The 16,369-nt window shown below is 27.8% G+C and overlaps 1 protein-coding gene across 2 annotated transcripts; it reads right to left on the reverse strand.

The window, feature by feature from the left end:
• Positions 1 to 384: 384 nt before the first annotated feature.
• Positions 385 to 15,531, reverse strand: LOC107442443 (derlin 1). 2 transcript variants are annotated; one of them, XM_016056015.2, is made up of 8 exons: positions 15,189 to 15,531; positions 12,909 to 13,020; positions 11,524 to 11,588; positions 9,534 to 9,560; positions 8,541 to 8,636; positions 5,309 to 5,361; positions 4,086 to 4,196; positions 385 to 815 (listed from the first exon to the last, which is right to left on the reverse strand). In XM_016056015.2, the coding sequence occupies exons 1-8, from the start codon at positions 15,345 to 15,347 to the stop codon at positions 701 to 703; spliced, it is 738 nt and encodes a 245-aa protein (XP_015911501.1). In that variant the 5' UTR covers positions 15,348 to 15,531; the 3' UTR covers positions 385 to 700. The 2 variants fall into 2 exon arrangements, with proteins under 2 accessions (XP_015911501.1, XP_071035477.1); XM_071179376.1 differs by lacking the exon at positions 4,086 to 4,196 and having other exon boundaries at positions 15,189 to 15,491.
• Positions 15,532 to 16,369: the final 838 nt, after the last annotated feature.

Here is a 16,369-nt window from a genome sequence, read left to right on the forward strand (position 1 = left end):
GAAACAAATTGCTTGTCATTAAAAAAAAAATACTTTCCAGAGGCAAAACTTTTCAATTTCTTTTTTTGCTTTCTTTCCATATTTTGAATATTATTGGGAAAGGCATTCATGTTCATCTGCCTTTTTTGAAGAAAAAAAATGTACATATAAAACTATCATGAAAAGCAATAAAATAAATGTTATATTTAAAATGCTTCCCAAAAAAAGTTTTAGTTTAGAGTCGGTTTAAATTTCTGATTCAATGTCCTGCAAAAATATAATCTGAATAAAATAGTAATATTTCCCTGGATATTTCAATGCAGTAGTGCTTTATAATTAGTATTTTACCCCTTAGACTTCTGACAATCAAAATAAATTTTAAATTTAGCGATTTTAACTACACAATAATAAGCAAAGAATGTTTATTTACATGTTCATAAATATGAGATAACATTTTAAATGAGATAATATCTTTTCTCAATGTAAATACTTCATTATAGAAAGCTAGCAACATATACATATTGATTTTTGTTAACCATTTATAAGTACAGTATAGCATTGTAGTTATGACACATAAATTATAATGAAGAATTTAATAGTTGACAGTTAGTCATCTCATTATTTACATGCTTTTTCATATACATATGGTATCTTATTTGGTTACAAAATAATAAATAGAACAATGTGATTCATAAAAAATATAAGTAACAAAAATAAGTGATTAATCGCCAAGTGTGTGGCCTCGGCCCCAATTATAACCCCCAGCTCTAGGGGGTTGTCTGGTAGCAGGTGGTACTCCTCTTCCCGATCTTACATTAGAAGGAAAATAATTATACCTGTAAAGAATTTAAGGTAATATGTATAATTTTCAATAAGATAGATCAATGAATTAATTTATCTTTAAATTCAAATCTTCTTAATGTAAAGGGCTCTACCATTTTTTGTATTTACTGTAATTTATAGATTAAAGTAGATTACAGCAGCAAATATTTTAGGTTTTTTATACTTAGGTTCTCACTTTGTTGGTTTTGTTTTCAAACTATCTTAATATTTTTAAATTTTAAAAAAGTAGTCCCTTCAATTTAGCAGAATTGAGTATATAAATTTGCAATAAAAAAATTAATTTTCTTATTTTGTATGCATAATAGATACATACGTCTGATTGCATACAAACACAAAATTCACTTTCAAGACAAATTAAAGCACTTAAATAGTTTAGGATCCAATTAATTTGAGTGACTAAAAAACTAACTTAAAATAAAGGAATTGTTAAATTAATTAGGTAGTAATTAAGTTTACAGAGAACAAACAATTCCTTTATATCATAATTCTGAGTAACTGGTTTCTCAAGGATTGGATGAGGTTGCAGAAAAAATCTTTGAAAATATATTTTGACTGAAAAGCTTATTGAGTAATAATGGCAAAACATGAACATTAATAAGGTAGATCTAGCGTTACTGACACTTTTATGTTGGATAGTATTTGCCAAAAAAGGAGCGATTTGCATTTAAAGATATTAAAGCAAATTTGAATTTATTAAAAAAATGTAAGGACTTCTTATCAAAGGTGCAAACATTCCAAACTAGCAATTGGTAATCATAAATACAATACAGGGTTTCCACTTAATTTCAGAAAGAAAAATTCCCCAACTTTTCCAGGTAAATTTCAATGGAAATCCATACCATATTTTATCTATATCATGCAATTTCATCAAAAAAAAATTTATTTTTAAAATCAAATATTAGATTTTGTGAGAATACAACATAAATTAAGAATAAAAACATGGGAAAGCAATTTTATAAAATAATTACAGTAGATGTTAGAACTTTTTAACTCTAATCTTAATAACTGATTACAGTTACCGACAATTCTAAGACTTGTAATTTTCCAGGTATGACACAGGAATTTTTGTAAAAAATTGCATATTTCCCTGACTATTCCCCTGATTGGTTAAAATAAAATTCCCTGATCCCAGGTTTTAACTGACCAGTGGGAGTCCTGCAATAACACAGAAATAAAGTTGGTATTCACAAAATTCAAATTCTAAAGTTTATGTATTACTTAATTTAATATAGGTACAGTACAGAACCTTCTATCTGGTATAAAAAAAAGAGGAAAATTTTGTGCAGTTGCCTGCCAAAATGAACTAGAACAATATACGCAAAATGAGGAAATTCCAGTTATCCTTGAAGTTTAGTAGGGGGAAAAGAGGATTTCTTCTATCCACCCATCATGTGTTTTTTTTTTATCCCCCAAAAGAAATTTTAATAGAGTAATCCCCACTTAATTGCATATAGGATAATCAAATAACCTGCTTACATGAATAAAATTTAATAGAACCAAATCATTTTATATGAAACTTATGCTAAATTTCCTAATTTAAAGGGTTATTTGTTTTTTCCAGTCTGTAGAGGCAAGCTGATTTCAAGGGGTGAATGCATTACATGTGCTTATCAGTAAACAGAATGTGGAGGGGCAATAAAAATAAGGGAAGTGGAAATAAATTTTTTTAATTGGAATACAAAAATGGCTAAAATAAGATTTCTATTTCTCATTTAGTAATTAAGTAGAAATATAGTTAGGAGTACAGTACAAAACTTTTTATGCAGTTCCCAAAAAAAGTGAGTAAAACTTTGTTCCCTTTTCCCGCCATTTTGAACTAGAACAACCAAGTAATCTTTGAAACTGGGTAGATTGAAAAGTGGTAGGAATTGTTTTCTTCCTGTTCAATCAAATGTAATAGAGCGGCAGACTTAGATAAAATGAAGTGACCCCCTCCAAAAAAAATAAACAGTTTCTGCCAGAATAACCCCTTAATAGTGACATATATTTCAGAAAAATGGAAATTTTCTTTGACTGTTTAATTCTGTTCTTTATATTATTATAAGAGTTAGGAATTTATTTCTATTAATTATTGCTTTTTATTAAAAAAATAAAATTTTAAATGCAATAACTACTGAATTTATAAATTTTACATACACATGAAAAAGTAATGGATTACATATACATCTTATTCAATTAGAGCAAATTAACCAAAATTTTGAAGCTACATATAATATAACTAGTATAATGTAATATGAAAATTCAACAATATGATTTTCAATACATAAATTTTACAAATCTTTTACAGTATGGTATATCCCAAAATCCCCACCCACATTTCACTCCCAAATAATAAGTGATAAACTAGGACCACTAATGCCATCTATTAGAAAAATAGTGAATTAAGTATCCTAAAGTCGAAACAAACTCAGCTCGGGCTTCACAAAATAGAAATGTTAATTTTTTTTCCTGGCATTACAAATACTGCTCACAGTAGTTGCCAGAACAGAATTCGGGAGACACAGGGGTAGAATTTATTGCGGGGTAGAAATTTGATTGCTTTTATTTTGTTTTATCCATGTATTTTTTTTTTTTTTTTTTTTCAAAAATTAAAGCAGCATCTTGTAAGCGAAATCAGATGAAGGATTGAAACTTTATAATTCATTATAAAAATGATACAATTAAATTGAATACTTGAAATTAATGTTCTTGTTTTTTATTAAATTAGAATTAGCCTTGATTTATTTTTTATCATCCAGAATTTGAACCACTAAAAATTTTAGCTCACAGCATTTCAGATTTGAATTAATTTCATTTTGCTTTTCAATTAGGAGAGAAGATTAAGTTTCAGAATAGCTTGTTGGATGAGATTTCATTGCCTTTTTTTCTTGCTTTAATCAAATCGTTTTTGCTTAGAGAATTATTTTAGGAGAGTAAAAAAAACATCATAAATCTTTATAGTTAATTGAAAAAAACTTATTTTAACAGAGTATTGTGGAAATTCTCCACAAAAAAAAAAACAACTTTTATTACTCAACCATAATCTTGACTATGAAATCATAATAATCACATATAAATCGTAACATTTGGCACCTCTGTTTTATAAAAAATACACAAAACAGAAATTCTAAGCATCTTACTAAGTATCAGGTAAGAAAATATGACCAACTATCTGAACTATTGACGAATTTAAATTTCAGAAATTCTAAATTCATAATTGATGTTAAATAAAATTAATAATCAAAAACAATTATCATTTAGGATTAGATATTTTAGTAACTTACAGAAATTGTGGAGTTTCAAGAATGCTGCGGCCACCGTTTGACTGAGGATACGTATATTTCAAGAAATAGTACAAGTGCCCAACCAAAATGCCAAGTAATTCTTCAAACCCTCTGAAAGAATATTAAAATGTTAATAACTTAAAGTAAAAGCATAATAAATAACTATGCAATATTGTATATTATATAAAACAAAGATGCACAGTAAAATTTTATTTGCAATAATTGATTTGACAAAAAAAATTTTTTTGTTGCATATTTTTAGAATTGGTTGATTCTGTTCGTAGATGTAAATAATGATATTGCAAATAATTTTAAAAATATTTTTAGAATTCAGTAAATAATTCTAAAAATATGCAAATTCTTCTTGTTGCATAGCTTTAGGATTGGTAGATTCCGTCCGTAGATGTTATTTAATTTTTACTAAAATTTGTATGCATTGTTTTGTTAGCATTTCTAACAAAAATAATAAAGAAAGATAACATTTAAGAATTGTTTAACAAACAATTATCATTAATTATCACAATAATCATTATTAAAAATTGTTAACAACAATTATTATTAAATCTTGATTTAAAATTAACACAAATTGTATAATTTGTTGATGATAAAATTATTAGCTATACTACTTATCAATATTTTATTTTTAAACCCTTGTATTTCGAACCCAAGACAAGAGAACTCCTGGTTCAAACATTTTGACAAACTAGTCTTTGTGGAAGATTTTTGATAGAATTAACCTGCATTAGCATTATATGAAAAGGAAAATTTCCTACAATTAGCCTGACCGCTGAAGGATTCTAATCCAGATGAAGACATGTTACATCAGAATGTGATTAGTGCGAGACCGGAGCAGAAATCGTATCAGCCAGTCATAGGTTTGAGTCTAAGCCTAAACATTGATAGAGGCTGTAAGAGTCTTGATATCTCAGGGGATAGAGCGCTCGCCTTCCAATGAGGTGAACCGGGTTCGAATCCCAGTGATGGCTGGTTGATACGAATTTCGCATCCGGCTGGCACCAACCACAGTGCTGTTGTGAAATATCCTCACTGATGGACGGATCATGGGTTAGATTACTACAGTTATAATATATAAAATAAAATATAGAGGCTGTAAAAATGCAAATAAATTTACTAACATAAAATAAAGAGAAATAAATATAACTTAACAAAAAATAACAGAGACATTTTTATAAAAGTACAGATAAGCTTTCAGTCATACATACCCTCCTTGTAAAATGAAGTTAAAACCAAATAACACCCAAGGTAGATACATAGCCTTAAAATAAAAATATTTATTAATGAAACTAAAAAAATTTATCATTTTTTAATCAAAAATAAAACAACTAATAACTCATTATGATTCTTAAAATACAAAACGAAATCAAAACTTTTTTTCAAACTAATATTACAAACTTTTTTATCTAACTTAAAACTCATATATTAATTTTTATAGATGGTGATCACACGAAAAGTTCACATTTAACTTCTTATCTTTTGAATATCTGCAACTAAAAGTTAAAAATTACACTGCTTTAAACATCAGAAGAAGTGAGTTACACAATTTTCTCATTAATTTAACATAAATAAACACTTTGAGAACATTTATTAATGCTAAGAAAAGAATGCTTAAAATACACATTTGAATACTGTGGTGTGAAAAAGAGTACAGTACGTAAAAAAAAAAGGAACACCTTGAAAAAATACTTTGATCAAATGATCGGAATATCACATACTAAGTTTCAATCTTAATGGTTAACCATTAAGATTGAGCCTAAGTATGTGATATTTCAATCATTAAAGTCATTCAGGATGTTTATCCCTTTTTTCTGGGCAATGCACTTTTCTAAAATTTTGTCTAATTAAAAAATAAGTTACCTTGTGATAACAAGTTTTTCTTTCCTTTTGACTCGTCACAATGTAAGAAATAACTAACAAAAAAATTTATGTTTGAAGCGTTTATTCCCATTAAATAGTATAACTTTATAGTTCTCTTTTAACTCTCATCTCATATCATTTTCGACACATAAATGTCATATCATTTTCGACAGATTACAATTTTTCACCAGGCTGCACCAAAAGTGGTCCCACCTTGTAATGCCTAACCACTTTTCTATACCAGACACTATTTTTATAACTATAGCTGCTGCCCATCAGCAGTTAGCAGGATGGATGCAGACTTCAGTGGGAACCATATATAATACATGATTTTTACATGAACATGATGAACAGAAGTTGTGTAGCGCAAAAAGAAAAAATTTTTACATGATGAATAGAAATTGAGAAATATAATAAAAAGTGTAGGTAATAGAAAATAAAAGCATCGTTTTTAATCTTTGTTATACAATGCCACAAATCTTAGTTTCCTATATTACCGTACTTATGAAAAAAAGCTGATAAAAAACAAATGATTTTTAGAATGTAGGCATTTAGCAAAATAAATATAAAAGAAAATGAGAGTATAATAATGATCATAAAAATGAGACCATCCATGAGAAACATTAACAAAAATAAATGAAAGATTGAACCGAGATATAAAATATAAAACTGAAAATGCAAAAAATTGAAAAAGTAAAAGAAAAATTAGTTCTTAATTCTTAAAACAAAACTTTAAAGCCTAAAATCTCACCTTTCTCTATTATCGCATTTTTTTAAAAAAAAGTGACAGTAAAAAGAAAAATATCAATCATAAAAAATACAGTGCCATTATAAAATCGCTGACAAAAAAAATTTAAAAAAGCAACAGAAAAAACTTGTTTACCTTTAAAAAATTATTTAAAACTGAATCACCTCTTCACATGTTATTCTTTCAAGAAAAAATTACTTAAAAAGTATTAGAAATGCTATGACACACAATAAAATCACAAACAAAATCAAATGTTAATAAAATAAAAAAAAAGGAAACAAAAGAAATGTTCTTAGTTCTTAAAACAAAATGTTAAAGTTGAAAATCTTTTTATCTTTCATATGACTGTATTTTTAGGAAAAAGCCAAGAGACAAGAAAAAAAAGTCTTATCAGAAATCCTCTTAAAAAAAGTGGAACCATAATAAAAACAAATCTATGAACAAGTCTATGAAAAAACATGAGAGAAGTAGAGCAAAAAAAAAGAGAACTGTTCTTCAATTGAACTTAAATGCTGAAAATGTGTCCATAATTCAGGAAAAAGTGACAGAGATCAGAATCACTCTTAAAAAAATGCAGTGATTAAATCAAAGCGCTGATGATAAAAAAATACTTCATTTTTTTTAAGGGTAAATTGAAATTGCAAAGTGGAAGAAATGCAAAAATAGAAAAATCCCTTTTTTTTTAATAACAATTTTGGACCCTCTCATTTTTTATTGCTCTGTAATTTAAAAAATAACTTACTGAAAGTATTGAATATTAGTGACTTTTCATAATTCAATCTAATTTATGTGCCTATTTAATCAATCATGTGTTAGCCTTATAGGATCGTATATATAAAACCTTATACCCAAAATGACCCCTAAGATATCATGGTAAGTACCCCATAAACCCAGGTAGATTTGGGTATAAGATGTCCCAGTTCCTTTACTTTTAAAAAAAAAATCGACTGTAATTCATTTTAAATAAATCATGATTATATTTTAAGATTTTGGATGCCTAACTGATCTACATACAAACAATCAAAAAAGGGCCATACTTTTTAGTGTTAATCCCAATAAACTTAATATTCATCATTCTTATTAATAAACAAGATATAAGTGTTTGTAAGATAATAATTCAAAGAAATTTTTAATAAGCACAAATCAAATCACCTTAATTACCAATTCTAATAATTTTTATTTTTCTTTCACTTTGTTCTAGACAATAATATTATCTCTGTCTCATTTTCTTCCATTTATGAAAGAGGTCAGGAAAATTTCACATTCTCTTGAAATTGAAACTTATCCCAGATGTATATTAGAACTTATAAAAATTGCTTTAACAATAAGGCTCTTCTCATATTTAGTGCCTGCTTATATTTGAATTGCATTCCGAAAAGGTTGGGGAGGGGGCATTTATCAGCAATCGATTGGTATTTTACTGTAGGTTCTTTTATATTCCAATCGATCTTTTGTAAAAATAATAATAATGTATTCTTAAAGACATTTTTCTTATAAACTTTTTAAACATTCACATTATTTAAGTAGTTCATAGATCTATAATATATTTCCTATAATTAACTTAAGTACACATTCATGATTAAATATAATCATTCTGCAGGAACAAAAACATACAAAATATTTGTATATTATTAAAAAAAAAGTTAATTACCAACCATACCTTATAATACTATATTACGTATAAATAAATCTAACTCTATCCTTTTTCTAATTTCAGTAGAATTTCTACATAAGATTCTAAGATATGATACAGAGCTCTAAAATATTGACAAAGAATCAGAGATACAATATAATTTTGTAAAAGAATGGAAGAAATATAAGAGACAACTCACTTTAAATCTTGTACCAAACCAAAAACTAACGATAGTATCTTTGTTTACTTGACACCAAAGGTACAGCATGCTCAGAATCATGGGCTCCATCAAAAGCTAATAAACAAAATTCACACATTTAGTTAAAACAGTTTAGAAGCAATTATGTTACTTTTTATTATAATTATGAACAAAACTTCATAAACTGAGTGCACATTTTGAAAACACTGCCAAAACCAGGAGAAATATCTTACAGAAATTTAAAAAATAATATTGTTACAAAATAATATACTTCTTCTTAGGTTAATTACAAGAAGTACTAATGACTCAAAATATATTAATATTCATTGCAGAAATTAAAATAATTTATGAGATTTTAATTAATGTTTAATAAAGGTAATGAAATTTAACCAGTGACACAAACCACTTAAAAAACACTTTGGTATTTTTGTGATGTCCTCAGATATTTTCTCTACCTTTAAATTTATTATTAGTTTTACTTATATTTTAATTACGTTGCATTTCTAATAAAAATTTTATGGTTTATTCATACTAGTTTCTTTATGCAAGATAAAAACCAATTTTATTTGGATATCATTTGGAAATCTGTACAAATCTTTCCTGACAATTCTGGAGGTAATCAAACAAAATCCTATTCTTGTTTTAGATTTTTTTTTCAAGCATTAACTATATAAACGTATGACGATGTCCTTACCATTATCAGTTCTAATTTCAATAACACTTAATTTATATAATTAAATGAAGTTCATTTTTATAATTCTTTATCTTTATATTTCTTTATTGCATTTGTAGATAATTTAATTATTACAAAATAATTTGGAACAATAAAGCTTTAATATCATGTAAAACAGTAATGACACAACTACAAATATGTGCAAGATTGTATGACTTAGTTTAGTTATTAAGTTATTAGAGGTTGATCACCTTTTCAGTGTTATGTTATACAACATAGTCATATTGTCTTTTTAATATGTGTCAAATAAGAATACTTACCATAACATTAAGTGCTAAACCAGCACACTAAATATACATTAAGGAATATCACACTTCAGAAATGTTACACAACTAAAAGAAAGAGTTTTACTCAGGATACAAAGTAATAAGTATGCACAGACACCTGATTATTTGAAAGGGTTGAGATTACCAATTGATATAATTTTAACAAAGTCATTTTATGAACAGAGAATATCAATTTTTTGGTCAAAAATGACTAAGAAATTTTCAATTTTAGTAAAGCTAAAAAGAATCTTATCTAAAAGGAAGCTATAGAAAAGTACTCACAAAACCAATGTCATGTCATAAACTCAGAGGCATTTATTACAAAATTGTCTAATATGATTGACAACTTGGCCAATGTCAACTTGAAAGCCAAAATGACATTAGTTTGAGATAAAGACAAATTTAGCTGTTGGAATATATTCTTTTTGGATAATCTTAGGTGGTAGGATTGCTAAGCGTACAGAATAATTTTGAATCCTCAACAATAAGAACTTAATAGTACAGTTAAAATAATTGTAGTATAAATTAATGCTACAAAGTTTTTTCGTTTTAATAAAGCCAGATGGTTCTCTATTCTGTAGAATAACCTGGGCTTCATAACAAACAAATAACTTAAATCTTTTAAAAGTTATTAAACTTTTTTAAAAATAGCCAATTTGACGACATTTTTCCAACTCGATAAAAATTATCAAAATCACTGCGTTATTCTCAGTTTTTGCAAATTTTTATGAGTTTATGATAATGCAGTATTGCAGTAAGTTTTTAAATACTAAAAATTAGGCCATAAACGCTTTTCATTTTCACAAAACTGGGGCTTTTCCTAATATTGACGTTCTGTGCCATTTTCAAAATGAGCATAGATAACACTGACTTTAGATAGGCTAAATTTGACCTAACAGTCTCGAGTAACTGTTGCTAACTCACAGCAGTTAAGAAAATAGCATATTATTCACAAAAAAGCATCATTTAATGTGACGATAAGGTCTTTGAAAAACAGCCTTGATAGCATTATCTGTTAAACTTGATTTGTGTTAAATTTTTTTATATTAAAACTGCTAATTTATATGAAGATATAGAAGAAACAGTTTATAAGAAAACTCCACCAGATTATGAAGAAGAATGAGGAAAGAACAAAGTTTATAAATTAAATTGTATCAGATGTGGTCCCTAACCAGGGATACCCTAATCTGGAAGAAATTAGCATAAATTAAAAAAAGAACTGTATAAGATTAGCCTCAATCAATTTTTTAGCTATTTGTATTTACACAGATGACTTTAAAAAAAATTCTAACAATTCTAAACTATGTGAGGATATAATCTTTAAGCTTAAGCAAAATTAAATGAAACTATTTAAAATTCTAAATTTTTAGGTATAGAAATTTTGAAACACAAAAATGGAGTTAGTTCATCCCAAACTCAATATATTAGTTTATCCCAAACTAAATATACTGAATTATTAATTAACAAATATGGCCTAATAGTTTGGTCAAAAGAAAATAGTTTGGTCTAAAGTTTGGATACATTATAGTTAATTATATTTTTTGCATATTTCACCATATCTCAAGAGCTTTTTTAGCTTTTAAAAATAAGACTTTTTTAAAATTTGATATTTCAGATATTATTTGACCGATTTTGCTCAACCTGATCATCAATCAAATTGTAGTCCTACAGCACGAAGATCAAAAATTTCTCAATTTTTTTCATACTATGTATAAAAATATCAACAACAGAAATCTAAGCAATTATTTAAAATTAATCAATTCTTAGCACAACGAAGACTGGATATAGTTAAACCACCCTCCAGCAAAACAATCCTCCACATAAATTTTTTTAAATTTGAACTGGAAAATCTAACAGTTTCCTGTGTTTTTTTGCAGCATTTTTGGGCACTATATTCAGAGACTGACCAGAATTCTTCATAAATATTTTCCACAGTTGCTGAATCTGGTCATTAAAATAAATTTTTTATGCTATAAAAGGATACAACAAGTGTGGCCCAGTTAAAAAGCAAAAGAAAGCAATAATCTGCAGGTCTTCCAGCAAAAAGTCCTGGAACAATATAAAGTTATAAAAATTAGCAACAATTTAGTTACCTTGGTAGTAATGCTTTTTCTAGATTTTTCCCCAGAAAAAGACTTTCAAAGTCCTTTTCCTAGGAAAACACTTGCCTGGATTTAACAAATAACAAATTTTTGATAATAACTATACTACTGACATGAGTGTCACAATAACCCTTTTAAAAAAGCATTGTCAATTGCGTTATTATCTTCAAATTGACCAAATTAAGTGATAAACACAGTGGCTAAATCCGATCCTTGAGTGGTCAATGATTTAATTTTCAACCAAAAAATTAATTAGAAAATTAGCATAGGCAAATTTTATTTATTACTACATTTCAAAACTAATTTCAGTAAACTTCGAAATAACACATAAATTATAACATTACAATTCTGAAATGAATAAGTAACCTAATAACTCTAGGTGTCAAAAAATTTAAACATTTTGATATTTCAACTTTTTTTAATAAAATTTCATTTTGACTGAAGAAATCTTTGTGTACCAAACAGATCTAAAACATTTTCAGGTTATTTTATTGGAACAAGTTGTTCGATCTCGTTTTCCTGAGTGTTTGGAAGATAAAATTCAGATTTCTTTTTCGGCAGGGGTGTAGTTTCAAAAATGAACAAGAACAAAAATCCTTTAAATATTTGACAGCTTGGTTAAAGAGGAAACTCGTATAATCGGGGATTGGAGATTGGATAATTGGGACTTTACTGATTATATACATGGATTATTTACTAATCAAAGCTGCAAGTAATTTAAATTGAGTAAAAAATAATAAAATTAATTGTTCTAGAGAGAAAGCTGAAAACTGCCATAATTTAATTTTACTATAACATAACATTATACTTAATTTAATTTAACAAACCTATTTGGTATTATTATTTTTACATATTCAAATTAATAACTCATTATTTGACTTTTCATGCCAGTGATATTTTAATTTTATAAAAGACAATGTGAATAGAACTTAAATTGAACATAATATATATACTTTGGTGGAAAAAAAAATTTTAAGAGAAGAAAACTTTTACTATACAATTTTTAACAAAAAAAACTTTATTTAAAAAAAATATAGCACCATTGAGGTACATAAAACTTAAAATAACATCCTCTTCTCAGATCTCTCTATATCATTTCAATTAAATATTCAGTATAATTAAAGATTGTAGAAAATTGAAAATCATTATTTACCAATCCCGTAACACCTGTCATTTCAAGCCTTTAATATTTTAAAAAATAATGAAAGACTTCAAATCAGTTGCTCAGAAAAAATATAATAAACAAATATTTTCAATCTTTTCTTACCTGTTTCTAGTTGAAGTGAATAGTTGTATAAAAAATAGAGATTAAGAAGATATGAAAATGCTCTGTTGGGGGTCAGGGGGAAATAGAAAACAGCAGTGAGAGGTCTCCAAATCTAAAAAAAATAAAAAGGTAGGTATATATCACCTGAATTAACTAAAACCTTGTCAATTCCATCAATTCAAATCAACACAACAATTTCTTTTTAATAATTTTTTAAAGAGCTTTTCTCTCTGCTTGTTCGCAAAGAACAACTCCTAGAATTTTATCATTATTCTGCATCATCCGAGGTGGAGTCGATAAATTCCAGGAATGGTCGTCTACATTCACACAGGCAATCGTTGGACAGGTTAATATTTTTTTAGAGGTTGGCAGCATTAATAATGAAAACACATAACCATCTGGAATTTACTTCTGGTAATGTCAGCGTTAGCAGTAGACCATTTCTGACATTGTCAGACTTTGAAATGTCGTTTTCAAACAAGTGTGCAAACATTAAATTCTGTGGGGTTTTTTTGGGGGGGAGGGGGCGAAATCACCTTCTAATACACTTGAAATACTGAAGAAAGCATAAGAAAACGATGACATTAAAAAAACGGGTGGGTACGAGTGGCATAAGTGTTTTCATGAAGATCGCACAAACATCAAAGATAATCCTCAGACTGGGCATCCCCTCTCTTCAACCCGCAGATGAATTATATTTTGTTATTCTTTGAGATTTTATCTTTTTTATCGCAGTTTATCGCATCCCCTCTCTTCCACCCGCAGATGAATTATATTTTGCTATTCTTTGAGATTTTATCTCTTTTATCGCAGTTTAAATTTTTGAATTATTTTTAAGAATATTGATATAATTATTCTTATTAGGCCATTAAATGATTAACAAACATTGAACGAAAAATGATAAACTTCTTAAAAGTTGAAGAAATTTGGAACAGGCTTCAAAAGCTCTGTGGAAAGACCCAATGACAATTCTACCAACTCTTAATTTAAAACCAACTTTGAAACCACATTTCATCTAAATGTTACAGGTATATTTTTTAATCTTAAAAGATTATGGTACAATATCAAAAGGAAACTCTTCTAATGTATCATTCGAGAAGAAAATTGTAAATGGACAAATTAAGATTGCCTTTTGTTATGGACAAATACACATTTAATACACACCAAAGAGTGATCACCATTCATGGAAAATTTGCTATCGCAATATATGTATATATATATATATAAAAAGTCGAAATTCTCCTATTCTATCTCGTAGTTTATATTTTCCTATAAAACTATTCAAGGAAATTCTACATTATTTATTGAAAATCCAAAAGAGAAAATGAAAAAAATTGAACTTATTGATGAGGATATAAAAAGGTTTGAGAAGAAATTAGGAGACATTCAATCACAGCAGAATGATTTAAAGTTACAACATAAAAGAAGATTTTGATATGATAAGATTTGTTATACATTTTCAATCTAGGCAATAATTTTTTATCCAACTTCCATTTCAAATAAAACTACTAAATTTTAAGAAATATATGCTGGCATGTACAATATTCAATATAGTGCATTATAAAAATTTTAAATCTTCAAAAAAATCAATGATTTCTGAGCAAATTTCGTCAAAATCAGTAAGCGACGAAAGGGTTAGAACTAGTTATAAGACAAAATAAATTGCACGCAGAAAGCTTTTTTTATTAAGACTGTGTGTTCGCAGAAGGTTTTCATTTAATGTAAGTCTGGTTATGGAATGATTTATTATTTGAAATGAATGGATAATTTGCGTTAATCTATAAAAATATATTTGTCTGATAGCAATTAAGTTTAATGTCTATTTATATAAGACAACACTATTTCTTTATAGTATCATATAAAAAGTTAAAAAAAGGGATTCATAAAGTTTGATGATTGTTTATTTATGCGGAATGAATATGCTAAAAATGAAGATCTCCGTAATATTTTTTTTTAAAAAAAATATGTATACGACAGCCCGGAGGTGAATTTATACATTTCAAGTTGGTCCCCTTCTGTTTTTATCTTTCTTTTAGTTTTTTGAGGGCCGAAGCCCGGCAATTGCCATAACTTGGAGATAATTGTTCCACGGATCACGATAAGGAAAACTGCCCGAAGCAATTAAAATGAATAGATGATTAATTATTACTTGAAATTTAATGTGGGAGCATACTGCCGCTTTTGGTCTCCTTTCTAGAAGGGAACACAAAAAGCGAAGTATATATATATAGAAATGCAAGTATTAATGTTTTTAAAGCAAGTAGAATGATAAAAGATTACCTGAAACTGTTTGAAAAATGCATTGTACTCTAGTATAAGATAATAAGGGTTTAATAATCCAAATCTTGCCAATAAGGGAAACGCTAATGATAATGCAAACCAATATCTAGTGAAGAAAGGAAGAGAATTAAAAAAACTTCCAACACCAAGATCACTCATGTTAGTTATTTTTCACTGATGACACCTTTTTAATTTAATTAATCACATGCATTTTAACACTTTTCTTAAACAGACGTGTCTTTACGAGAAAAATTATTTGTTATGTTTGTGTCAATGATGATGATGATGATGACTGACGGACATTTTGGAGCTCTTTGCTGTTTATCGCTTATAGCTCGCTTTTCAATTATGTTTGAGCGGTTTCATGATGGTTGACCATGTAACGCTGCACAGATGGCGCTAGGGGCTACTACTAGGGTTACTTCTGGGTTACTACTTTCGATTGATCTTTACGGCTATGCTTGAAAAGCACGTAATCCAATATTATTACCCAGTAAACACAATAAGTTTTATTTTCACTTAAAAAAACCTTTAAATGTAAACCTAAAAAGATTTTAGTGTGATTTATAAGTAAATCTTCTAACCTTAATACGAGATCGGTGACGATCTGCTCCATTCGACGCATATTACTCTACTCTAAAACATTGGCGATCACAACCCTCGAATACGCTATCTGGGGAGAGACCGATATCATGCTTTTGGCCCTTCCCTTTCCTCCGCTTTTCAGTTGTATAGGAATGTACTAAGGTATTTTCCCTTTTCTTAATATTTTTCCTTATTATTTAATAAAAATATATTTTAAAATTTCCGTGATGCTTTTCTTTAGAACAATGTTTAATGTAGTTTTCTGTTCCACATAGTTTTCCAACTTAAAAGATTTTAATCTATGTGAAAATCAAGAGAGAAACTAACGTACTTCCTTCCTCTATGATTCTCCACACGCTGATGGGGAAAGCATGCGAAGTGTTGCCATAAGTAGAGAGTTCTGCTCTAGGCCATCTGCAGCCCATTTCAATCGCCAATTGGAAAACAAACATTTATATAAAAACATTAAATCGTGGTTATTTTAGGGCTCTCAAGCGGAGAAAAAAGTCTTTGAATAAAGTTAATCTATTACGGGGAGAATATTCTTAAATCCAGGTAATCAAAAGATTTCTTTTCGCAACGTCCTGTATACTCAG

The sequence above is a fragment of the Parasteatoda tepidariorum genome, chromosome 4 (genome assembly GCF_043381705.1).
Source record: "Parasteatoda tepidariorum isolate YZ-2023 chromosome 4, CAS_Ptep_4.0, whole genome shotgun sequence".
NCBI lineage: Eukaryota > Metazoa > Arthropoda > Arachnida > Araneae > Theridiidae > Parasteatoda > Parasteatoda tepidariorum.